The sequence below is a fragment of the Odontesthes bonariensis genome, chromosome 11 (assembly GCF_027942865.1).
Source record: "Odontesthes bonariensis isolate fOdoBon6 chromosome 11, fOdoBon6.hap1, whole genome shotgun sequence".
Lineage (NCBI taxonomy): Eukaryota > Metazoa > Chordata > Actinopteri > Atheriniformes > Atherinopsidae > Odontesthes > Odontesthes bonariensis.
The window spans coordinates 31,319,917-31,347,617 of NC_134516.1; the positions used below are offsets into that span (position 1 = coordinate 31,319,917).

General features: G+C 41.7%; 1 protein-coding gene across 4 annotated transcripts in view; it reads left to right on the plus strand.

Annotated features, from left to right (window-relative positions):
• Positions 1-26,220, plus strand: part of LOC142391904 (NLR family CARD domain-containing protein 3-like) — a 68,455-nt gene extending 42,235 nt beyond the window's left edge. For 2 of the 4 annotated variants that reach the window (XM_075478083.1, XM_075478085.1), the window contains 5 exons: positions 4,160-4,333; positions 17,631-17,804; positions 20,781-20,942; positions 24,684-24,730; positions 24,857-26,220. In XM_075478083.1, coding sequence (XP_075334198.1) covers positions 4,160-4,333; positions 17,631-17,804; positions 20,781-20,942; positions 24,684-24,730; positions 24,857-25,395 — 1,096 coding nt within the window. In that variant the 3' untranslated portion in view covers positions 25,396-26,220. The remainder of the gene's footprint in view (positions 1-4,159; positions 4,334-17,630; positions 17,805-20,780; positions 20,943-24,683; positions 24,731-24,856) is intronic. The other 2 variants (XM_075478086.1, XM_075478087.1) reach the window with 1 other exon arrangement.
• Positions 26,221-27,701: the final 1,481 nt, after the last annotated feature.

Below are 27,701 nucleotides of genomic sequence, written 5' to 3' on the forward strand. Positions count from 1 at the left end.
ATATATATATATATATATATATATATATATATATATATATATTTGGTTTGGTTTTTTTGGTGTTTTTTTTTTTTTTTAGATATAGCCACACTATATCTGCGTGGCGCATGCGCCAGTGGCTGAGGCACGGCAACCCGACCAGGACAATGCAAAGGAATTTAGGCTGACGTGAAGGAACAACAATTTTATTGTGTGTAGTTACAAATGACACAACAGAACTTCTGTTGTGTATGCATTCTAATATGCTTTACTCTGTTCATTTTACATTTTTTGGAACATGTGTTCACAAAAAACAAAAGATAATTTTTTGATCATGAATAATAATATAAGTATATCTATGCACCCTATTTGACAGTTATCAGTCTATTCAATAGACGTTATCAGCATACATGAGTCCTGCTGCGTTTTTTTTTATCAGGTTGCCAGATCTCGTCTTTTATGCTTAGCTTGCCTGGTCGCTATTGTAGCATTGTGGTTGTTGACCCAATCAAATCAAAATCAAATCAAATTTATTTAGACAGCACATTTCATGTACAAACAGTTCAAAGTGCTTTACATAAAATAAAAGCATTGCAGCAGGGAGTGCAAGAAGCATTAAAAATACATAAAAGAATAAAAAAAGAAACAAATAAAATCATTTAAATGAATTTAAAAACAGGCAACAGTCTAGATAAGTTAAAAGATATTTCATGCATAGACACATGAGAACAGAAGTGTCTTTAACCTGGATTTAAAATTGTCTTCATTTGGTGAAAGTTTAATCTCCACTGGCAGTTTGTTCCACTTGTTTGCAGCATAACAGCTCAATGCTGCTTCTCCATGTTTAGTCTGGACTCTGGACTGGACCAGCTGACCTGAGTCCTTGGATCTAAGAGCTCTGCTGGGTTTATATTCTCTGAACATATCACAGATGTATTTTGGGCCTAAACCGTTCTGGGATTTGTAAACCATCAGCAGGCTTTTAAAATCTATTCTGTGACTGACTGGAAGCCAGAGTAAAGGTTTTAAAACTGGTGTGATGTGTTCAGATCTCTTAGTCCGGGTTAAAACTCCAGCAGCAGCGTTCTGGATGAGCTGCAGATGTTTAATGCTCTTTTTGGGAAGTCCAGTTAAAAGACCATTACAGTAATCGAGTCTACTGGAGATGAATGCATGGATGAGTTTCTCCTGGTCTTTTTGGGAGAGGAAACCTTTAATTCTGTTGATGTTTCTGAGATGGTAAAAAGCTGCCTTGGTGACAGCTTTGATGTGGCTGCTGAAAGTCAGATCTGAGTCTATCAACACTCCGAGGTTACCAACTTGGTCAGTGATTATAAGGTCCCGAGTCTCAAGATATTTACCAACGCTGCCCCTCTTCTCTTTGCTACCAAACAGAATGATCTCAGTTTTTTCTTCATTTAATTGTAGAAAATTCTCTCTCATCCAGGTGTTTACTTCCTCCAGACACTGACACAGTATGTCTGCTGGGCTGCAGTCGTCCGGTGACAGAGACACATAAAGTTGTGTATCGTCTGCATAACTGTGATAATTGATGTTAAAGTTCTGCAATAGACACGGACTGGTCACCTAATGCGTAAAAAACGCAGGTACTAGCGAACCTGGCAACCACACTGAGCTGCTTAAAGAGTTACTTATCAAAAAAACATGACTCGTATTTATGTATGTATGTATGCCGACATAAACATACATATGTCTATTTGGTTATATGTGTATCTGATTTGATGGAAGAAGTTGGGCTGATTAATATAGTGATGAAAGAGTAGTAGTATTTACTAGTGAATATAGCGGACAAACAACATACACACACACATAAGTCTGTCTTTACAGAAGATGTATTGCAGGGGCAGGGTAGGATAATTGAGGTGCTGAGAGGGCTACCTGTTGAAGAATGATCTTTATTGTTATTTATTTTTTGTGAAGTGAGTGCCCTGCTATGGGGTATGGGATGTTTACATACCCATGCCCAGGGGCTCATTGTCACCCACCTATGAGTAAAATGATCCAAATCCAAAATTATGAACATGATTAGGAAAATCATCAATACCTTGAAGGTTCTTTCTGACCAAAAATGAAAAAAAAATCCAAAGACTTGATTTCATCCAGGCTTCATTAACAGAAGAGGCTACCGATATGGAACCAACTGTTATAGAGAGCTCTTGACTTCAGCTATATGACTATACCCATATGGGTATGGCCACCAAGTGGGGGCGCTATCAAATATGGTAAAATACATCATGTGTTTTCCACCCCTTTAAATCTCTCCTTGTACTCTCAATTTAGTATTTACCATTCCAAATTATAAGAAATACGCCCGTTTTTTAAATAAACTACAATTTCCTTGTGTCGTGCTATGTATCTGATCCAAATTAGCACCATATTTGTAGTTCTTCCCAGTTTGCAAAGTAGGGTTTTAAAAACATATATATACTGAATATATCAAATATCTGGTGCAGCCGAATTAGTAATTATACTTCATTTATATGATTGAGGTTTGAAAAAAGTCAAGATGTTGGTATATGTTAGATATTCTAACTGTTATTGTAGAAATGTGGTTTTGGGTTAGCAGCTTCTTCCGTTTTGCAAAGTAGGGTTGGAAAAACATACATCTACTAAATATATCAAATATCAAGTACAGCCGAACTAGTAATTACACTTGATATCGATGATAAATACAAAGAAAAATTAAATAAATTTACTTCAGATACTTTTAGAGCCGCACCATGTAATATCAAACAAAATCAACACGATACTCGTAGTACTTCCAGTTTGCAAGGGTTATTTATAGTCGCATAAAGACAGATTATACGTATATATTTTGTGCGTATTATATATTTATGATGAATATATTTTGAAAGATACACGTTTGGTCAATAAAGTTGAAAAACAAAAAAAAAGCCCATGCCTGATAACAGGCCTTCTCTCTCTACTGTCTCACTGAAATAATGGCCCACTGATAGAAATGGTTGATAATGTTTTATCAACCATTTCTATGATAAGGTCACTATTGTTATGTGGCTATATCTTTATATATATATATATATATATATACCCATTTTTTATTATTTTATTTATAAACAGAAATTACGGGGAATGTCGGCGCAGGTCGGTGACGTAGAGATAGCAGCGTCCATAGTAACCACCTTAAAAACGTGTTATTCTTCGGCGAAACTAATACACAAAAGATCGTCTACATTCTCTGAACGAAGATTCTGAAAATATTATGCATAGTTCTCGCTAGAAATGCCATCGAAATGCATACAAATGCAGATGCTTGCTTAAAATGTTATGCTTTTCACAGAAAAAAGGTTGACAGTCGGCTATTTTCCTTTTTTAGCTGAGGGAAACTTGATAGTCACGTGACCTGGTTGCGAAGCAATGTAAATTAATAGGCCAAATAAAATGTGGTATTGTCACAATTTTGGGGGCCAAATTGTGACAATACCACGTTTTCCCTTGTGGACCAACGTAGCTATTACACGTTTTTCTGTGAGACTGGGTTGCTTTCTGTATTAATATCTTGGAAGAAAGGTCTGTCAGTCCTACAGAAAGCATGGCGGTCTGCAGAGTGACAGACAAAGGCTGCAGCTACAGAGCCCCGCTCGGCTAGGGTTAGAGGAAAGTAAAATGAAATATTTCTACGTGCTAAGTTGGAGTTTAAAGGTTTATTGAGGGAACAAGGGAATTAAAAAGACAAGATAAAGCTGAGGAATTTGGGGCAGAAGGGCCAAAAGAGCCAATCCTTGCTGGGTGATGTCACACTCGACTTTGCATGAAGGAGGGAGGTTGAGTGACTTCTCCAGAGGCCGAGGGCCTTAACAGCCACATTTGTTCATATGAACTGATCAAGATAACACAGTGGTGCCGGCAGAACAGCTGACTGTTAGTGTGAGAAGATGCTTTGCTCACATGGTGTTCTTTGCTGAGCTGAGATCATCACTAACAAAACAGGATGGGCCAATAACAGCAGAGGATACATCTTTAGGTTTCTCCATCTGCTAAGCTAAGACAGTACATGTAGACATTTTCCATCACACTTTAATGTCATTCACAAATAAACAGAAACAAACTGGGAAACAGAATTCTTCCACTTATCAAATACGAATGTAGTTTAATTGATTAATGGATCAAGTTATTTCCTTCCATCTCATTTCCTCCTCAGACTGAGTGGCTGTAACCTCTCAGATGAAGGATGTGAAGCTCTGTCCTCAGTTCTCAGCTCCCAGTCCTCCAGGCTGACAGAACTGGGCCTGAGTAACAACAACCTGCAGGATTCAGGAGTGAAGCAGCTTTCTGCTGGACTGAAGAGTCCAAACTGCAGAATGGAAACACTCGGGTAAGGATTCATGACCTTTTCAGCTGAGAGCTGATATAATTCTGGCTTAAAGTGATAGTTCGGAGTAGATTCACCCTAGGGTCATTTGAACCGTGACATCCAGCCAAGTAGCCCACCCGAAGTTTTTCTGATCTTGGCTGAACATCAGCTGAGTTACTGAGTTATCCCAAATAGCTTAGTACAAGCGCTAATGGACCCTGGCAGTATCTCCAAAATTACCACACTAAAATCACATGCCATTACACCAAACTTCTACAGTAGTACAAATATGGTCTGTACTCACAAAAACGATGCATTTTGAAGTTTGTACATAGACCAGGAGTTTATTATTATCAACACAAGCCTAATAGCTTCTCTGCTGCTAAACCTGCGTCGACGTCACTTCCTTGATCTGGGAGCTTCAATGTAAGATGAGGGTTGATCTACTACTGTAGACAACAAAGCAAGGCTGCTCAATTTCTCCATTGATAAAATAAATTCACAACTCTACAACATAAAAAATCATGTAGAATATAGCATATATTCTACATGAATATAAGGGGAGAGAACAGGGCAGAGACAATACAGCCTGAATAAGGCATTATCTGTTTTTATTTCACCAATACTTTAACCCTCATAGGGTCCTCGTCTTTTTGTTACACAGAGAGTCCTGCTGGGTCTGGTGGACCCATTGCATTTTGGGGCTTTTAATTCAACATAATCAAACCTTTTTTTGTTAAAATACTCTGAAGATGTTTACTCCATCCCAATTGCAAGTATTATAAACAACACATATGTTAAATTTTTTCCCTTTACCTTTGTTAAATTAAATTTATGCATAAAAATGCCACTCGTTTTTGTTCATTTTCTTATTAAAATGTAACAAAATAAGGAAATGCATCATAAAACAGTTATAACTGGAAAGTAATCAACAAATGTACAAATGAAGCAAGTGTTATTTATTTGAATTTCATTAGATATTCAACCTAGTCAGGTCAGTTTACACAACATCTGTCTGAACAACACAGTAGCCCCATTGAACACGGCTACTTTCATACCAGACTATACCACACATGAGGGGCAGAGTTTCACTGTGTGTGTATTGCATATGTACTTCTTGCACTGGGTGCATGTATATTGTGTTTTTCTGTCCTTCTTGGGTCCACACACTTCACAGCGCGTCTTTTTGTTGTTGCCGGCCATCTAGAATAATGAAAAGATAAGGATCTTTATTAACACTTCTCTCTCTCAGAAACATGATTTTTATACTGCAACAGCATCAAACACTTACCTCAGGCTCTGCAGATGGTGGTTCTGTCATTTGGGAGGATGTGGCACCATCATCTTCCCCCTGAATCCTCCACACAATGGTTGCAGAGATTGGGGTTCTTGGAAGATGTCGTCTTCTCTCAATCTGAGGTCTCACCAACATTTTCCCCAATTCCTCAAGAAAGAGACGCCTCTTCTGCAGCTTTCCCCCATTCCACTCTGGGCTCAGTGACATCCAAATGACGAAGGTGTTCTACGAGGAGATATCCAACATATCAAAGCCGTCACCAGCTTATCGAGGTTGTCCATCCCTCCTTTTGTGGCATTATGGTCCATGATCATTTCGGGTGATCCTCACATTCTACTTCCTCTGCATCACCATCAAAACCCTCTGTCTCTTCAACTATCAACTGTGAGGCAGCCTGAACAGAGAGTCGCTTTGCCATCTTGATCAGTTGTGGTATGGAACCACGCTGACAGAGCTATTTATAGTGTCAGGTCCCCAAGATTGGTTCCTGCAAGACATAGGTCGAAATGTGTGGGAATCTGGGTTCAGACAGTGTTGGGTGCTCTAATTTTGCAACAAAGTTGGTAAATTACCAACATACACACATACAGAGGCCCAGAGAGGAATATGGGAAAATATGGGTGCACAGAAGCTATGATTTCCACACTTTCACTAGTCCCGGGTCCAGTGGACCCAAAGACCCTGTATGTAATATAAATGTGAAGGGGGGGTATACGGGGGGGGGGGGTCATTGAAATTCTTTTCTGATTTAAATTCCTCACAGAAAATGAGCCAAGGCCAATGAATCTTAGTTTGAAAAAATAATTATTTGTATCATTTTTATGAAGCTAAAAACTGAAAATGGGTCCCACAGACCCGAAGACCCTATGAGGGTTAAGCCGAATGGCGACAAAGTGGCGACAAAGCCACATAATCCTTTAGTGAATCAGAAGCTGAATGTATTTCCCTAAACACACAGAATCCTTCTAAGTATTACTAGAAGTGAATAAGACATGTTTGAACACACTGGGAAAAAAAATCATGCCCAAGTGATTTTTTTTCAACAGATTCCCATAAAGGGCTGTACGGTGGTGTGGTGGTTAGCACTGTCTTCTCACAACTACAAGGTTCCATGTTGGGGTCCCGGCTGAGGCCATTTTGCATGTTATGTGTGGGTTCTCTCTGGGTACTCCAGCTTCCTCCCACCAACCAAAAACATGCCTGTAAGGTTAAAAAAAAAAAAAAACTTCTTTAAATGGATGAAAAAACATTGAATATTTACATAAAATAAAAGCATTGCAGCGGGGAGTGGACGAAGCATTAAAAATACATAAAAGAATATAAAGAGAAACAAATAAAATCATTTAAATGAATTTAAAAACAAACAACAGTCTAGATAAGTTAAAAGATATTTCATGCATAGACACATGAGAATAGAAATGTCTTTAACCTGGATTTAAAAATGTCTACATTTGGTGAAGGTTTAATCTCCACTGGCAGTTTGTTCCACTTGTTTGCAGCATAACAGCTAAATGCTGCTTCTCCATGTTTAGTCTGGACTCTGGACTGGACCAGCTGACCTGAGTCCTTGGATCTAAGAGCTCTGCTAGGTTTATATTCTCTGAACATATCACAGATGTATTTTGGGCCTAAACCGTTCTGGGATTTGTAAACCATCAGCAGGCTTTTAAAATCTATTTTGTGACTGACTGGAAGCCAGTGTAAAGATTTTAAAACTGGTGTGATGTGTTCAGATCTCTTAGTCCGGGTTAAAACTCTAGCAGCAGCGTTCTGGATGAGCTGCAGATGTTTAATGCTCTTTTTGGGAAGTTCAGTTAAAAAAGCATTACAGTGATGGAGTCTACTGGAGATGAATGCATGGATGAGTTTCTCCTGGTCTTTTTGGGAGAGGAAACCTTTAATTCTGTTGATATTTCTGAGGTGGTAAAAAGCTGCCTTGGTGACAGCTTTGATGTGGCTGCTGAAAGTCAGATCTGAGTCTATCAACACTCCGAGGTTACGAACTTGGTCAATGATTGTAAGGTCCCGAGTCTCAAGATATTTACCAACGCTGACCCTCTTCTCTTTGCTACCAAACAGAATGATCTCAGTTCTGTCTTCATTTAATTGCAGAAAATTCTCTCATCCAGGTGTTTACTTCCTCCAGACACTGACACAGTACATCTGCTGGGCTGCAGTCGTCCGGTGACAGAGACACATAAAGTTGTGTATCGTCTGCATAACTGTGATAATTGATGTTAAAATTCTGCAATATCTGACCCAAAGGGAGCATATACAAGTTAAACAGAAGAGGTCCAAGAATTGACCCCTGGGGGACTCCACAAGTCATGGCCACTCGCTCAGATTCATAGCTGCCAATTGTAACAAAATAACTCCGGCCTTCTAAGTAGGACCTGAACCAGTTAAGGACCGCTCCAGAAAGTCCAACCCAGTTTTCCAGCCAACTATTCGTAGGAGATCACTTTCTACTGAGGTAAAAACAGTTTTTTAAAAGTCGGATGGTATTATGTCCAGAGAACAAGTTGTTGATTTCAGCTGCCGAACTGTTTCCTCTAGGATTTTTAAATCTACAATATTAAATTGTGACATAACGTCAGAGTTATTTCTAGGTTTTAGACAGATTAGTTTTCTTGTTTGTCTGTGTTGCGTGAATGTTTTGTCTAATCGTTTTGATTTTTTGGCTAAAAAAAAGTTGGCAAATTTGTTGCATTTCTCTGTGGAGAGGAGGTCTGGGTTTGACTGTTTAGGAGGATTTGTGAGTTTTTCAACAATAACAAACAGAGTTCGAGAATTGTTGACATTCTTATTCATCATTTCAGATAAATGCAGCTGTCTGGCCTTGCACAGCTCATTGTTGTAACTACGCAGGCTTTCTTTGTACAGCTCATAGTGAATCTGAAGCTTTGTTTTCCTCCATTTACGTTCAGCTTTCCTGCATTCTCTTTTCAGGTTTTTGACCGTTGTGGTGTTTTCTGTTTGATCAAGGTGCTCTTGATTCTTATCGGTGCAACAGCTTCCATTACATTAAAATTTATTAAGTTAAAATGATCCAGCATTCCTTCAACCGACTTTGCGCTGATTGTTGGTAACATAGCTATGGCCTCCCTAAGCTGAGCACTTGTTTTCTCATGTACCTCTTCTTAACTGAGAAGCTGGTTGTTTGAACATTCTGAGTAATATGTAAATCAAATAAAATACAAAAATGGTCAGACAAGGCCAAATCAATAACCACAACAGAAGAAATATCAACACCTTTAGAAATGACCAGGTCCAGAATGTGACCTCGAAGGTGGGTAGGTTCTGTTACATGTTGCCACAAACCAAACATGTCCAGCACAGAAGAAAATTCTTTGGCATTACCATCCGTCATATTATCAATGTGTCAGGGTGATGTGTGGGGAGGACACGGATGCGGACTTTTTCAAAAACAAAGGCTGATTTATTAACAAAAAACAAAGTTTCAACAAAGCGCGGCTAGGCCGGATTCAAAAATCAAACTGTGAAAAAACAAACAAAGGTCTCAACAAGGCATGGATTAAATAAATACTTAACTTTAGGTCAGAACAGGCATGGCATGAAGGGCAGGTGAAAAACATGGCAGGCAGGGAAGACAAGCAAAGAACCAACAAACTGAGAGGGGAGGCAGGAAACTAAATAGGGAGTAAGTGATGGGTGACTGGGTGCAGCTGGAGGGGAATGACACAGGTGAAGTGAGTGAACCTAATGAATAGAGTGCAGGGAAACTAAAACATGGCTAACCTAAAAACTAAACATGGACTGAAACTCAAAACCGTAACCTAAAACATGAAACTAAAAACATAAGTCCATGGGCGTGACACTATGTGAATGTTAAAATCCCAGGTCAAGATAAAATGGTTAAAATCAGTCGAAATAACAGACAATAATTCAGAAAAATCATCAATAAAAGTTGCACGGTATCCTGGAGATCTGTAAATGATTAAGAAAGGGATTTTAGGAACACCCTTTAAAATAAAACTAAGATATTCAAAAGAAGTGAAATCACCAAATGAGATCTCTTTACACTGGAATGTATCTTTAAATAAGGCAGCCTCCCCCCCACCTTTCCTCCCATTTCGGCATTTATCCATAAAACTAAAGTTTGGGGGAGCTGCTTCATTAAAAACTCTTTCGGTGCCATTGACGTCTATAGACGTCAATTTAAAAAAAAACGTTCACTGCCAAAGACGTCTATAGACGTCAATTGCGTTTTTTAACGGAGCGGGCTGGGGGACAATCTAGCGGAGTTCGTCACTAAATCTTAGGCTTGTAAACACTAAACAGAGAATATACTGGCAAAATTACCCGCTAGGTGGCAGCAGTGCCACTATGCACAAAAAAAAAGAGCTTGTTTTCTCCATTTTTTGGGTCAAACAGCTGTTTTTGGTGAAACCAACCTATGTTCTACTGTCTATTACTAAAAGACTGAAAATCGTAGAAACAAACTTTTTTTTCCTGATCAAAGAAGAGAGTCTACTCTTTCTTTTGGTAATTTCGGTGTGTACATAGTCATAAGACACACTTTTCTGTGGGTCTTGGAAAATCAGTCAAAATACTGAAAAACACTTGGCAGTATGGGTGGCTCTGAACTGAAAATGGCTGGCAGCCAATGAGTTAAGAACAGTAGCACTTGTGCTCTCTGTTAACCATGTTTCTGTCAGAAAAAGAAAATCTAAATTGTGTGAAATTGTGAAGTCATTAACTAACAGTGACATATTAGACAGTGATCTAATATTAAGTAAGGCTAGCTTTGTGGAGTTTACACTGGTCTCTGTTGTATTCTGAGTTGTACGTGGTACCGTTAACAGATTAGATGGATTCACCCAGCAGGCTGACTGTTTTCGATTCCTTCTTTTACTAACTAATACAGGAATCCTATTGGGTCCCAGCTTGTTCTCAGAACAGCTGTCAGTAGTCGGACTACTATAGCAGGGACCCTGAACACATCATGGCATGATATCTTTGTTTTGAACTCTGGATGTTCTGCTGCTCCTTGAACATCCTGCACATCCCCTTGTGTCCTGCTCTGCCAGGACAGATGATGTAAGAGGAGGAGGGGGTGCCCTGCGTTTCTTGGTAGATGGTGGTCGCTGGTAGCCTGGGAATTCCCATGCTGCTTTGCGCTCGATTTCATTCTCACTGCAAAGTCAGCCTGGAAACCACCGCCCTTATTTTTGCCTGAGTTTGGGAACCAATCACAGAACGGGGGGAGGGCAGCAAGACGATGACGACGTTTATGCGCTACACCGAAGCTTGTAGAGTGTTAATCCAACATGGCAGCGGACACAACGTTACCGTTCGATGCAGCCTTAGAAAGTGTTTCGGAGTAGATCACCCTAGGGTCATTTGAACCGTGACACCCAGCCAAGTAGCCCACCCGAAGTTTTTCCGATATTGGCTGAACATCAGCCGAGTTACTGAGTTATCCCGAATAGCTTAGTACAAGCGCTAATGGACCCTGGCAGTATCTCCAAAATTACCACACTAAAATCACATGCCATGACACCAAACTTCTACAGTAGTACAAATATGGTCTGTACTCACAAAACGATGCATTTGGAAGTTTGTACATAGTCCAGGAGTTTATTATTATCAACACAAGCCTAATAGCTTCTCTGCTGCTAAAGCTGCGTCGACGTCACTTCCTTGATCTGGGAGCTTCAATGTAAGGGTTGTATGTAAGATGAGGGTTGATCTACTACTGTAGACAACAAAGTATATGCTATATTCTACATGAATTTTTATGTTGTAGAGTTGTGAATTTATTTTATCAATGGAGAAATTGAGCAGCCTTGCTTTGTTGTCTACAGTAGTAGATCAACCCTCATCTTACATTTAAGCTCCCAGATCAAGGAAGTGACGTCGACACAGCTTTAGCAGCAGAGAAGCTATTAGGCTTGTGTTGATAATAATAAACTCCTGGACTATGTACAAACTTCCAAATGCATCGTTTTGTGAGTACAGACCATATTTGTAGAAGTTTGGTGTCATGGCATGTGATTTTAGTGTGGTAATTTTGGAGATACTGCCAGGGTCAGTTAGCGCTTGTACTAAGCTATTCGGAATAACTCAGTAACTCGGCTGATGTTCAGCCAATATCGGAAAAACTTGGCTGGATGTCACGGTTCAAATGACCCTAGGGTGAATCTACTCTGAACCATCACTTTAAGTAGCTTAGAGCGCAAGTTTACTTTTATTTTACTTTTTTTTCTTCTTCTTCCTCGTCGAATTTCTGTCGTCATCTGGTATAAGTGATACAATTGGCTATGAATCGCGCGCAAAGCAGCATGGGAAAAACCAGACACAATTTGATAGACATTCGTAGCGCCCAATAAACAGCTCTAGGCATTCGTAAACCACGCCTCAAATACGAGAAAATGCACACCTAGTTCCCAGACCACCATCTCATCGAGATTGTGGACGCGTCAGCCAGGCTAGGTCGCTGGAGTCCTGGCTGGGATAGAGACATCCTTTTGAGACCTTGGGTGATGTGCAGTAAAGGGTCTGGTGAAGGGGGAGGGCTGGAGGTTGTTTGCCTCGCTGCTGTGTCCTTCAGTCTAATCTGTACAGTCATGTTTGGGTTTGCCGTCCCAACAGCATGATGTAAGTGTGCACCAAGTAATCTGCATCCAGTTCGATTCAGATGCACGCCATCAGGTCTGAAACGCTCCTTACAGTTCCAAAAGATATTAAAGTTATCAATGAATTTAATCCCATGGGCGATGCATGCATTTGACAACCATGTGTTTAGGCCAAGAAGTCTCCTGAAAAGTTCAATTCCATTACCCACATTAGGAATGAGGCCTGAAATGGAGACACGGTGTGCTCCATAGTGACACAGTCTCTCAAACAGCAGAGAAAAATCCTTCTTCAGGATCTCAGAGCCAGTCTTCCTTCTCAGAATATCAAAAGACCCTGTATGGACAATGATCCTCATGCCATCTGGATGAGTAGACAGAATGTTCGGCAAAATATCTATCACTTCCCTGACTGATGTATCAGAAAAAGTTATATTTTCCATCTTTGCCATTCTGACATGCTGTGTTATAGAGTCCCCGATTAGAATGGTGTCTATTGCTTTCTGTGTGGAGGTGTCGATCGCTTCTGTAGTCCTCACCTTGGTTGTGGGATTTGGGCTTCTCCTGATGATCTGGTTAACCCTTGGTTGAGGTTTGGGGCCATTTCTCTTGTTTGTCTTCATGTTTGGGTTACATTCATCATCACAGACTCTATTTGAAATCAACGGATCGTATCTATTATGCAATGGAACTTCAGGTGGCGGAGTAAGTGCTGGAGGTTTAGGTTTCGTGCTGGATTTACCTCTGCGACGGACAACATGAGACCAGATCCTGGCTGGGGTTGATGATTTGGGTTTGGCACCAACACTGTTCCAGTGGGCGATGTCAGTCGGACCGTTCGGTTTGGGAGCTTCACCAGATATTCCAGTGTCATTTGGACACATCCAGGGAAGTGTGTCAGCCAGGGCTGCAGTGTGAGATTCCACATCAGCTGTGATCCCGTGTAGAAAGATCTGAGTTAGTCCTTTGTCACATGAAGGCTCCACAGCCTGCACAGGAGCTATAATAGACTCAATAAATTCCTCGTCGTTACGAATGTCTTGCAGCGTTTCAATCCTCTTCTCGAGCTGTGCTACCTCCACAAAGAGTAGCTCACACTGTGTGCAGCTCACTGATACTGCAGGGTTAGGAGACATTGTTCTGTCCCATTCGCTTTGTAAACAGGAGGGCTAGTACCGTTTACAAATATACAATTAAAAGAAAAAGAATAAAAGAATAAAATTAGATCCAAGACTTGTGGAAAGAAGTAGAATGATTTAAAAGCGAATAAAGCAGTAAGCAGCAGGAGGAAGCAGGAGGAAGCAGAGACACGTCTGCACTCTTCAGAAGCAGAAAGTAGATCATTAAAACATTTTGGTAACTTAACTACTTACTTTCAGGAAGAGCAATTAAAAAGCCTCTCTACACTAACTGAACCAAACAGAAATACCCAAAGAGAAGCACCACTAAACCTCCGCGATGCAGAACAAAGGAACTGAACAAGCTGCAAAACTAATGCGGGTCAAGCCTAGTCTCAGAAGCAGTTAGAGGCTCTTTATCAAAATTACAAGATCCCACAAGAAGATCAACCAGGATCAAAAAAAAGATGGCTGGACCATGTAGCGATATTTGGGCAAATATATATATCAAATATAAGGATTTATCAGACGTTCTCACAGTCTCAATAAACCTTAAACCTCGAATGTAGGGCACCACCTTCGAATGAAGGAAAAACACAAACTCTTACGATCCTGGTATGTTAAATTAATGTTTCAATTAATAATCAGTCTCATATCTCGCTACTTTCGTGAATTCTCGTTTGGTTGGACAGACATTACGTAAAGAAAGCACACGACACAACCTGTGATTATACATATACAGTATATAGATATATGAACTATTTATTAAAATGATATGACCAAAGACATGAACCTTAAACAAACAGGAGATGCATTGAATATGGGTGATTATATACAACACTTAGTGAATGGAAAACAAAAATATGGGGAATGGAGAGATACTGGATTTATTCAAATAGTTTAGGTTGGCTTACTATTTGAAGCTAAAGACTGACATCTTGGATTCATTTATCATTGAGAGTGAGAGTCTCGAGACATCCATCTAACCCACTCTAAGATGAAAAACGGGTCGGCCTTACTTTACTGAAGCCCTTAGTCAGCTCGGAACACAGCAGGTAGTAGCCACTCAGTCCGAGTGGATTTCTTATGGGTTCCGCTCTCAGGGCCTGGTTGTGGCTGATTTCAGCGGACTCTCTTGGACTTCTCAGCAGTTGCCTGGTCGCTTCTTTTCACCGGGAAACGGGAATGCTGGTGTCGAGGACCTCACCGTACAGAATGATAAAATCCTCCGAGTGTCAGAGTTGGTCGGTTGTTGATTTCTCTGATGAAGTGAACTTACGTTCACAGAAGATTAATAAAAGGTTGTTTGGAGTTGGCTTTCTTGGTAGGAAAAACTGTGATGGCGTGCAAAAGCGGAGGTTAAAACGTGCAACGTAAAAAGAACATGGATGACGATGGACGAACAAAAATACAGAAAGCGTGTATTCTTAGACTACTTCATTCTGTCTCTATCGTTGTTCCGATTTTTCTTTCTTGTCTTCCTTTGAGTCTTTGCCATCTTATTCCTCCCTCCTGTCTCCGTCTGCATCGCTCATCCTCTCCGCATCATTCTATTGTCTCTCCGCTCTCTCCTGAGACTCTGTAAAACACTGAAAACTCTGGTGAACTCTTCTCTTCTTTCCAAATCTCTAAATCTAATCCAAGTCTGATTTTGGGTTCGCGGGGTCCGTGGTTTGACTCGTGGAGGCGGGCCATGACGTAGAATTACACTACTCTTTCAGCCAATGATATGCCTGAACTGTGGTGACGTCTGCCTGGGTGTCTGTGTGAGGTGATCTGTTCAGCGTCAAAGCGTTAAAGAGACTTCTAAATATAACAAAGAAACTCTTATTTCTCCATTAATTCCGTCTCATAGAAAATTTGTCTCGATGATTCTGAAAACACCACAACTTGTTAAGATATGCAGATTAAAGATATAACATACTTATGATATAAGGATATCAAATAACACATAACATGATTATGAGTTCTCAAAATTCAGATGAATATCTGTAAAGTTGTGACATATGAATAGCGAACCACACAATGTTAATTTTCTGTGTTAACTATGGAGATACCAAACAATAACAAATAGATACCGACGGGACATCGTTAGAAGTTGTATTGTTGCATATATCTTGTCCAGTTTACTGACTCCGTGTGGATTTAACTATTCAACACTACAGACCACTAGGGGGCAATGTGGTTCCATAGGCGGGTTGGTCATTTTCCAACAGGATTATTTCTTCGTCACACTTTAAGCCAGAATCATGCAAATTGTTTCTTTATGCACCTTGTAACTTCACTGGGAACCTGAAAGAACTTGTACAAAGTTATCAAACACATTTAATACAGTTTTAAGATTTAAGAAAGTGAGTCTTGGTAAAGTCTTATTTCAGTCTTATTTAGCCATCTGGTCCCATCCATCCATCCATCATCTTCCGCTTGTCCGGGGATCGGGTCGCGGGGGCAGCAGCTTGAGCAGAGAAACCCAAAAGTCCCTGTCCCCGGCCACTTCCTCCAGCTTTTCTGGGGGGACCCCGAGGCGTTCCCAGGCCAGCCGAGAAACATAGTCTCTCCAACGTGTCCTGGGTCTTCCCCGGGGTCTCCTCCCAGTGGGACGGGCCCGGAACACCTCACCGGGGAGGCGTCCAGGAGGCATTCTCACCAGATACCCGAGCCACCTCATCTGACTCCTCTCGATGCGGAGGAGCAGCGGTTCTACTCCGAGCCCCTCCCGGATGACCGAGCTTCTCACCCTATCTCTAAGGGAGAGCCCAGACACCCTGTGGAGGAAACTCATTTGGCCGCTTGTATTCGCGATCTCGTTCTTTCGGTCACTACCCACAGCTCGTGACCATAGGTGAGGGTAGGAACATAGATTGACCGGTATATCGAGAGCTTCGCCTTCTGGCTCAGCTCCTTCTTCACCACGACGAGCCGGTGCAGAGCCCGCATCACTGCAGACGCCGCACCGATCCGCCTGTCAATCTCCTGCTCCATTCGTCCCTCACTCGTGAACAAGACCCCGAGATACTTGAACTCCTCCACTTGGGGAAGGATCTCGTTCCCGACCCGGAGAGGGCATTCCACCCTTTTCCGGCTGGTCCCCTTATCTGGGGAAATGGGGGTAGAGTGTCAACTTCGATTTATTGGTCCAGATAAGATAGGTAAGTCTCCAAAAAGGATTCTTTGTTCAATTGTGTTTATTCGAATTTATGGCAAGTGTCTGTTGCTAATTCCACTCCCAAAAGCTTTCAAAGGGCCGAAGGTCGTTGTAAATTAGGCAGTTTTCTGTCTCTCTCCTTTGTGTAGAATTTAAGATCTGGTTTTTACCCAGAAAACATCCCCCACAGGAATGCTGGTATCTTCAGAGGCTGAAGGCCTCTTAATCCAACACTGGAACTGCTACAACCATCAAAAGCTGAACACAAGCAGAGGGAGCAAACTGCACACCAAGCTGCAGCCGCCCCCTGAAAGGGTCTCTTCAGGTGTGCCATCAGGCTGCACGTGGTGTGGTGGTTAGCACTGTCGCCTCACAGCAACAAGGTTCCAAGTTCGAGTCCCAGCTGAGGCCTTTTTCATGTTGTCCCCGTGTATGCGTGGGTTCTCTCCAGGTATTCCAGCTTCCTCCCACCGTCTAAAGACATGCATGTTAGGTTAATTGTTGACTCTAAGTCCTTGGGAGTGAGCGTGCATGGTTTTGTGTTTCGTTTGTCTGTGTGTGACCTTGTGATGGACTGGTAACCTGTCCAGGTGTACCTATCTCTCGCCCAATGACCTTAAATTGAATTAAACGGGTATAGAAAATGGATGGATGGTCTGCCATCAGCCGTGATTCCCAGAGCAGAGTCTGGAGGCCAGTCCAATGTGCCCTTGAAGTAGGTGAGCAGAAGGGTCAAAAGAGCCAATCCTTGCTGTGTGATGACACTCGACTTTGCATGGAGGGAGGTTGAGTGACTTCTCCAGAGGCCGAGGGCCTTAACAGCCACATTTGTTAATGTGAACTGATCAAGATAACACAGTGGTGCCGGCAGAACAGCTGACTGTTAGTGTGAGAAGATGCTTTGCTCACATGGTGTTCTTTGCTGAGCTGAGATCATCACTAACAAAACAGGATGGGCCAATAACAGCAGAGGATACATCTTTAGGTTTCTCCATCTGCTAAGCTAAGACAGTACATGTAGACATTTTCCATCACACTTTAATGTCATTCACAAATAAACAGAAACAAACTGGGAAACAGAATTCTTCCACTTATCAAATACGAATGTAGTTTAATTGATTAATGGATCAAGTTATTTCCTTCCATCTCATTTCCTCCTCAGACTGAGTGGCTGTAACCTCTCAGAGAGAAGCTGTGCAGCTCTGTCCTCAGCTCTCAGCTCCCAGTCCTCCAGCCTGACAGAACTGGGCCTGAGTAACAACAACCTGCAGGATTCAGGAGTGAAGCAGCTTTCTGCTGGACTGAAGAGTCCAAACTGCAGAATGGAAACACTCGGGTAAGGATTCATGACCTTTTCAGCTGAGAGCTGATATAATTCTGGCTTCCAGGTAACTTGATCAATGAAACATATATATATATGAAATATAACGCACACAGCTTAAATAAATACCAAAGTGCTCTTTTACTCCTTTCCATTCCTGTAGATTTGTCCTAAAACACAGATCCATCACATACCCAAAGTAAACTACTTTACAGAAATATGAGCTGTTTTTTCCTCACACTGCACTGGAACACAGTGATGATATCTGTATGGTTATTTGGTTTGAGGTGAACCTGACCCTTTGTGAATTAGACAGATGTGCAGCCTCTGGTTTGCTGCCATTTAACGGGCAACAAAGCCACATAATCCTTTAGTGAATCAGAAGCTGAATGTATTTCCCAAACACACAGAATCCTTCTAAGTGTTACTGGAAGTGAATAAGACTAAGAATAAGAATGTTTGAACACACTGGAAAAAAATCATGTCCAAGTTATTTTTTTCAACAGATTCCCATAGAGGGCTGCACGGTGGTGTGGTGGTTAGCACTGTCTTCTCACAACAACAAGGTTCCATGTTGGGGTCCCGGCTGAGGCCATTTTTTTCATGTTTTCCCCGTGTATGCGTCTAAGGCTACGGCTACACGGAAACGTTTTTCACTGTAAGCGATACTTTTTCTTATCGTTTGGCTGTCGCGGCCACACGGAGCCGGTGTTCCCACTACCCCAAAACGATAGTTTTGGACAACGGGTTCCAGAGTGGGAAGATCTGAGAACGGCGTCGTTTCGTTTCCATTGTTACAGCCAAAACGGATTCGTTTACATCTGCGTCACAGCCACATGGCCAACGCCAGTGACGTATACACATACGTCAGTGACCAGAACAAAAAGCGGCTTCCATTCAAAATCCGGAGGAAGAAGACAACACAACAAGGACAGACAGCGATCATCATGGACCCCACAACATTGATAGCAGCACTGCTGCAGACACTGCTAACTACAGCGCCGTTGTTGAAGGAACAATGTGAGCTTCGCGCTGGTAGAAGTAGGGGCGTACACGCATGCGCATTGCTTCTTCTATTGTTCTGGTGTAACCGGTGGGGGTGGCTTACAGCGCACCTAGAGGTGTTTCGTGTGTACTGCATCGTTTTCAGCAAGCGTCACGTTGCCATGTGGACACAGAAGCTTCCCTGTGTGGTCGCAATCATTTTCGTACCCGTTTTAAAAAAACCCTTGTTTCGTTTTCGTGTAGCCGTAGCCTAAATTGTCCTTAGGAGTGAGAATGAGCGTGCATGGTTGTGGGTTTCATTTGCCTCTGTGTGGCCCTGTAGTGGACTGTTGACCTGTCCAGGGTTACCCTGCATCTCGCCCAGTGGCGGCTGGGATAGGCTCCAGCCCCCCCGCAACCCTAAGTTTGATAAAGCGAGTATAGAAAATGGATTGATGGATGCCTGTAGATGACTACAATCAGGATCTTAAAGTCCTAGCTGCTTACTAAGTCTTAAAATTTTGAAATGGCACAAAAAAGGATATTTAAAGCTTTTATGAGACTAAATCTAGAAGCTGTTGAAAAGCAGCTCCGCACAGACAGCTGCATTTCTTCACTCTGTGCTGAAGTGTAGTTTTGCTGTCTGATTTTTTTTTTCATGTTTGAACATAAAAACTTGAAAAAACTCTTTTACTGACAACAATAATGTCATATGTACACGGAGAGTAAAGAGAGCAGAGGGAGGAGAGGTGCATCATAGGAGGTCCCCCAGCAGTCTGGGAGGCTGCCTGCTTCCTGAACCCAGACTGGCAGCTGGTTCCACAGAGAGGGGCCTGATAACTGAAGGCTCTGCCTCCCAAACTGGCAGCTGGTTCCACAGAGAGGGGCCTGATAACTGAAGGCTCTGCCTCCCAAACTGGCAGCTGGTTCCACAGAGAGGGGCCTGATAACTGAAGGCTCTGCCTCCCAAACTGGCAGCTGGTTCCACAGAGAGGGGCCTGATAACTGAAGGCTCTGCCTCCCATTCTACTTTTAGAAACTCTGGGAACCACCAGTAAACCTGCAGTCTGAGAGCAAAGTGCTCTGCTGGGAAAATGTCCAACTATGAGATGTAGATGTTTCTCACTCAGTCCACAGAGTTGCAGTGTCAGACAGACTTCAGTCAGAAACTGGATTCTGCTCCTCTGCATGTGAACAGTTACAAGGATGGTGTTCCAGTTAAATGCTCCAGTCAGGCTGTGAGCAAAGCTCCACTCAAATGTGCACGTAACTGTGCTGACTGATCCAGCCAACCACTGCCACAACAACTGATATTCTGAGTCATCAGAATATCTGTGGAAATGACAGGACTCTGGGTGTACTGGAAGCCTGAGGTGCGCAGAGTGAAGAAAAACAGTGAGAGTACAGTGCAGAGTGAAATGTTGAAATATTCACAATAATCTAAAGTTTTTAATTCTCAGAGGTTTTCTTTTCATCAGGTTTTTCATTCACTGCTGCCATGTTTACACTTTGTTTGTCACAGAAGATTGTTCATATTTTCTTCTCATTTTCTCTTAAACGCTTTGTTACTGGAGCAAAATGATGAAAATCTTCTTTAAAGTTATTTAAAAACACATCTGATAAATAACATCAAATAAATAAAGAAATTAAATCAAGTCCTGTTTGCAGACTATAGATTCAACTATTTTCCTCTGTGTGTGAAGTCACATGTTCAGCATGCAACATGTTTTTATTCTTCCATTAACAGGAACACTTTTCAACATGTTTGAATGCTGTTAACATCTCCCACAGTTTGAAATGTTGAAGCTGATCCACCAGTTTGGTTCAGACTGAAATGTCTCAACATATCATAGATTGTGATGTCATTTGTTTCCTGTCGTCCTCAGAGGGACCAGTTACAGTAGTTCTCTGACTTTTATTCAGTTCCATCATCAGGCCAACATTTGATGACATTCAGCTTCAGTTTCAGAGCAGTTCTCTCAGAGTTTCTGTTGTGTGTGTCTGCAGCCTGTCAGGCTGTCTGATCACAGAGGAAGGCTGTGCTTCTCTGGCTGAAGCTGTGACCTCCAACCCCTCCCATCTGAGAGAGCTGGACCTGAGCTACAACCATCCAGGAGACTCAGGAGTGAAGCTGCTGACGGCTGCTCTGAAAGATCCACACAAACTCAGGTATGGAGAGGCCTGGTGCAGCCACACAATGGGCCTCATGCAAGAACCGTTCGTACGCACAGATTTAGTCAAGTTTGCTTGACTAATGGATTGTATATTTAATTACTTTGAAGCAAACATAAATAAATATATACATTATACCCAATAATGATGCTGACATTATTCTGTTTGACTTAAATTATGCACTAATTGAAGGTTAATTTGACTCTGTATATAACAAGGTCAATGGGAAGCGTAACCAGCGGCTGTCTTGCTACTTTTGGATGCCTTAGTGCGTCAGGCTCTTGGAAGAGACCGTGTGGAGACAGACGAATGGCTGACATCGCGATTAAGATTGCCAAGGACTGTGCTGCTACAAATATGCAGCTTGCTAGAGCCACAACTCCAGAGAAAAACACGCCGATCAAACCCAATTCCACCACAAGTCCAGGTCCTCACCACCCTTGGATTTTTGGCCACTGGAACCTTTCAGAGGGAGATTGGAGACAGATCGGGGGTGTCCCAGTCCTCTGTGAGTCGTGCGCTCCTCTTGGTCATCAAAGCGCTCATCAGTTTATCAAATTCCCATACACCGCTGTCCAACAAGTACAAATTAAGAGGGACTTTCATGCCGTGGCTGGACTGCCAATCATAATTGGAGCATGAGACACATATACGCATCAAAGCACCCGTGCTGTCGTGGAGCGCACTGAGCTGAAGGCCAGGTGGGTGTGTCTCGATACCTCGTTCATGGCGCAATATTGCCATGAACGAGGGTCTCCTAAAACCTGAACCAGCCCAGGCAGACCAGAAGGTGTGGTGCCAGAAGACCCCCCTCATGGACCACCCCATCAAAGTGCCATCATGATGAGGCAACAACTGATTGCACGGCTTTAGTTGCAGTCATCGAGCGCCTGCCCATGGCGAGACGTTTTTTTTCATATCAAACCATTTATTTTTTATTTCGGTGACATGGTATTAACAGCACTCGTAATTGCTTCCCATTTCTTCACTTTAGCAGGTCCTGTAATTCCACTGCTTACACTGCTAAAATGACAGATTTTCCTTTTTGGATCTCTGAAAGCAGAACTTCAGTCTCAGAGCCCGTAAAGTTGTTCTTTTTGTGCCTTGATGCCGTTCTCATGACTCAACACTCGACACTTCCAGGCACAGGAGTGAGGAAGCACAGCTCCTAATATGGTATCATTTTGGGCGTGGAGTATGCGAATCTACTATCCTCGTGCACGTGAACTTAGATACGCACGAGTGGGATTCATCTTTTACGCAGATCCTTTACACACTTTTTCTGAAGTTAAGAGCGCTTGTTGAATCTGACGTGGCGTGTTCGTACGAGACCTTCATACAAAAAAAGTGAGAGAAATTTAGAATAAAAATACGAAAATGTTCTTGCATGAGGCCCAATGTCTGATAGAGGAGGAAGAGCTGGAAACATGTTCTCTGTCCTGCACTCAGCCCTGTGTTTTTGCTTCCTGCTGAGTGTTACATGAACAATCACACATGTAGGAGCCTTTTTCCTTTGCTCACAGCAGAAACCCTGGTTGGACATAAACAGCAGATATTTGTGGAGGAGGTCTCCAAGGAGAACATCTGCAGGAACAACAGTGAGAAGTGTCTGTTGGTCCTCTGACCCTGGATCAGATACAGAGATGGGTCCAGGACGTGTTAGCCTAGCTTAGCACAAAGATTTATAAAACCAAGTTCACCATACATCTGGAAATGTGTACATGTGGATTAGACCTAAAATAAATTAATTAATTAAATCAAGTCCTGTTTGCAGACTAAAGATTCAACTATTTTTAAACCTGTGTCCCTCCCTCCATACGCCCACATGGGGGATCTTGACCTGGACCGGCTCTCTGAGAGCTCCAACACATTCAGAGAACAGTGTGTGGAACTGGATGTGTTTCAGCTCAGAGATAAAGCCACCAGAGCAAACTTCAACAATCCTCTGAGCTCCACATGAGTTGATATCAGACTTACTGACAGAGCACACAGATACCCTGCCTCTGGAGTTTGTGATGTTAGTGATCACTGCTCCATCACCTGTGTCACAGACACTAAAATCACTCAGTCTCTAATGATCAGCACAGGAAATGAGAATCATTTGAGTCTTCAGGATGTTTGAAATGACTCTGATCATACACTCTCTGTTACTGATCCTGCTGTGACTCTGGAAGACTTCTCACAGTGTTTGAATGTTCCTGCTGACAGATGTGGCCCTTATAAAAGCACAGAGTCAGAACCAGATCCAGTCCTTGGTTCTCCACACAGCTCTCTGAAGCCATCCACAGCAGAGACAAAGCCTGGTCCAGCTCTGCTTCATTTCTCCTAACAGAACGGGCAGTTTGTCCGTGCTGGGCAGAAGGGAGAACTGTGGCTATATGAAGGGACATTTCTTCAGATCCTTTTCAGGCAGCTGTTAAAATGAGTCACATTGTGTTAGAAAATGTAGCTGTGTCTCCAAAGTGTTGCTGTTGGACTGTGTACATCCTCTCTGCTCCACAGGGAGCCATGATCTCTGATAGAGCCCCGTCTCAGTGGCCAGTGTGTGTGTGTGCACTGAGTGTGTCCTCTGTTAACGTGGTTCTGTGCTGCTGTTCAGTCACTGTGCTCAGGTGTTCCTCCACAGGTGATGGTCGTCTTAAGGCCAGATAGCTCTGCAAAATCAATAAAAGCACAACATCTGGCAGCTAATATACTTCCAATGACTATAGATTCTCCTCTGATCTTATTTTGAGCCTTTAATGTTCAGTGTGGAGGGTAGAATGAGAGGATTGTTTCTAGTCTAACTTTTCTAGATGAATGTCTTCCCCTGGCTGGCTGTGCAGCTTTCAGATGGACCAATGGGTCTGAGAAAGGATCTGGATGTTTGGCTGCCCTGAAACATACTGAGAAGAGGAGTCAGCAGAAACAATGTGATCATCAGGAGAGACCATGATGTCAGAAACTGAAGTGATTTCATTAGAGTTTTTAAAGCTCATATTTGGATTCAGAAATGAGTGAAAAATCAAAGTGAAAATTCTTCCAAACTTGAAGAGTTGAATTCAGAGACAGAAACTTCATCTCCATAATCTGACTGTACAAAACATTTGGTGCTTTTAAACTTCAGAATTAGCTCAGACTATCACACTGCGGAGTTGTGGAATAGACCCAAATGCAGAACACGTCAGAAAAGGGGAGTAGATTATGACGTTTTAATGAAAATTAAATGATGATACAAAATCCAAAGAACACGGGGAGCACAGAAAAATATCCAAAGCAGACTAAGGAATCTTAAGAACAAGCTAGGGGTGATAACGGAAGGTAAGATGGGCGAGACAAGAAAGACCAATAAGACGAATAAGACTAAGGATCTGGCAAGGAGTGGTGAAACTAGAATGACATATATAGTAATTACTGACAGGACGCAGGTGAGAGTGAAGAGAGCAGAGGGCAGGAGACGGACTGAGGAGAGAGAGATGGCACAGGGGGTGAGGGAGAGCACACCATGAAAATGAATCTAACTAACACAAAGAATAAACAAGGATTAATTAAACATAACTGAATACTATGAGAAACAGAACTAAGGTTAAACAAAAGCTGATCTAATAAAGAAAGAACTAAGAGCACTGAATAAAAATAACTAAACACAAAAACACCACTAAACACCCAGATCCTGACACAGACAGATTTCCTTCCATCCATCGTTCTCCTCTTTCTTCACTTTCTTTTCTTTTCTCATTTTTCTCCTCCTCCTTTCAGGGTGGAGCCTGCTGGAGAACGATGGTTGACACCAGGTCTGAGGAAGTGTAAGTGTGTTCTTCATCTGATTCATGACATCCAACCATCTTCACACTGTCACATCACTCATTGATCAAAGTGAACAGATGATGGATCAATAACTGCAGCTGGATTGTGTTTGTTCTTTCCATCAGATTCCTGCCGACTCACAATCGACACAAACACAGTGAACAGAAAACTGAAACTGTCTGACAACAACAGGAAGGTGACATGTGTGAAGGAGGTTCAGTCATATCCTGATCATCCAGAGAAATTTGATAGCTGGTGTCTTCAGCTGCTGTGTAGCAATGTTCTGACTGGTCGCTGTTACTGGGAGGTCGAGTGGAGAGGAGGAGTTTCTATATCAGTGAGTTACAGAGGAATCAGAAGGAGAGGAGGCAGTGACTGTGTGTTTGGATGGAATGATCAATCCTGGAGTCTGAGATGCTCTGATGGAAGTTACTCTGTCTGTCACAATAACAGAGAAACACAGATCTCCTCCTCCTCCTCCTCCTCCTCCGTCTCTAACAGAGCAGCAGTGTATGTGGACCGTCCTGCTGGCACTCTGTCCTTCTACAGAGTCTCCTCTGACACACTGATCCACCTCCACACCTTCAACACATCATTCACTGAAGAACCTCTGCATCCTGGATTTAAGTTCTGGTTTCCTGGTTCCTCAGTGTCTCTGTGTTGAGTATAAAGAGTTTCCTCCTATCAGAGAATCACTGTTGAACAGATATTTCAGTCTGTACATGTCTGTCTCTTTCACTCAGAAACACCTTTTCAGATTCATGGATTCAGTCAGTTTCTGTTTGAAACTCTTCTAAATGATTCCTTGGAAACTTCTTCCTCTTCCGGTCCTTTAAAGATGGAAGCTGCCATTCTTCCAGGATGTTGTTTTTCTGTGTGTTTCCAGTCAAAGCTTCACACTGAATATCAGTATGTTGCGTTTCTCTGCAGCTCACTTCAACTGAGCCCATTCAGTTCATGTTAGCTGCAGTTAGTTTGCTGCACACGTGACAAACTGTGACAACAGAGAGGAATCACTGAGCTGCAATCAGCCCAGATGAATTTCCAACCTGCTGACAGATCTTCACTGATTCTGCTCCAATGTTCAGGGACTCTGCTTTAAACTGATAGAATTACTCAGTTCTGTCAGAGACAGTCGAGTTCTGTTAGAAACTTTCTTCCTGCCCCGGTTAACTTGTCATAGGCGTGATGACTCTGTGAGGACACCAACAGATATTTTGACCAAAGCCTGTCTCATACTAGGACCTCAGAAAATTGGGTCAAATTGTTAGAAAAAAACAGCAGATGTGTCTTTCTATTCAAATGTGTTTTAGTTTGTGTTGTAAAAGCTTTTAAAAAACATGGATCATATAAAGAAAGCAACGTAACTGAGTATTTGTGTTAATATGGTGTTACCTACTCTAACTATTGTTTTCATTATATCTGTTCTGTTTCCTGTTTGTCTTCTCTGCTGATTATTCACTATAATAAAGCTGAACTTCAACCTAAATGCAGCCGTGCTTCCTTAAAGCGTAAATGATTCAATTAATCTGATGCTGATGTTCCATAGAAATGTTACTACATTGTTGTTTGTCTGATTGTTGAAGATTTGGATATATTGATATCTGACTGGACTTTTTTACCCCATTAAATGTGTAAATCTTCCACCTCTCCGTTAAAACAAAACTTGTTTATGCAGAGAGAGTTTTATTCTGAAATAACTGAGTCATGCTTTTCCATCAGGATCCATCACAGAGCAGATTTGCGCATGTGTGATGATCCAGACAGCTTTGATCACTTATTTAATCACCAGTGTTGCCATAGTTACTTTGAAACAGTAATCCGACTACTGACTACTTCTTTAAAAAGTAACTTAGTTAAGTTACTGACTACTTGCTTTCAAAAGTAACTAAGTTAGATTACTTTTAGTTACTTTCAGCCGAGGCTGATCCCCCGCCCCTATAACATGAAAATGACTACCAGTTCTGCCAATACTCACTTTATTGACATGCATTTTAACCGGAACATCAAAAATGACACTGGCATTTGCAAACTTTTTCTGGAAATAGGCTTACATGTTTTTTAAATAAAAAAAAATAAGACAGTCTTTCTTGACTTTACTTAAAATATAACAAACCTCTTACGTAAAAAAGTAATACATATTGAACATCCCTTGAACCTGTAGTTGTCTAACATTAGAGCAGCAAGAAGTGGTTTTATGAAACAAAAACAGTATAAATAAATCTAAATACTCTTTCTTCACTTCATTTAACTGAAATACTTATTACAAATTAAATGCTTTTTTGACTTCATTAAATATAACTTAAATACTTCTTATTAAAAATAAAGTAGCGTTTCTTGACTCAATTTAACATAAACACTTCTTTAAAAAAAAAAAAATACAATAGACATTCTTGACTCCATGCATTTAACTCTGATTGCATCTATCTATGAATTACGGTAACACTTAAGTTATATTGAACATGTAGTTGTCCCGCATCAGAGCAGCAAGGAGTGGTTTTACAAAACATCAGTCATTCACTCGCAGCGATGCAGACAAACGGACGGTCATAACACGTAACCTGCTGATAATTATGGGCCCAAGTATGACAGTCAAGTTTTTGAACGAAAAATGTCATGTTTATCCACCCGTTGACCAATAAAAGCTTAAACAAACCTGATTGATCGTCAGACCCGTCGCTTTGCAGAAATGTTTGTATGCTAGTCGCCTACAACTGCACCCCCCCCCCCCCCCCCCCCACCCCGCGCGCCTATTTAATTTTGGGGGTCTCTAATTTTGCCTATTTATCAACATATTAAATTGGGGATTTTTTTTAAAAGGCTTAGACAGGCTGGATATAGATAGTTAGATACTGTAGCTGGCTAGTTAGATATAGGCCTACACAATTTAGTAACTAAATGTGTATTGATACTTTAAATAAGTATTTGATACGTTTTGCTTTATTTTATAACATTTTATAACATATATAG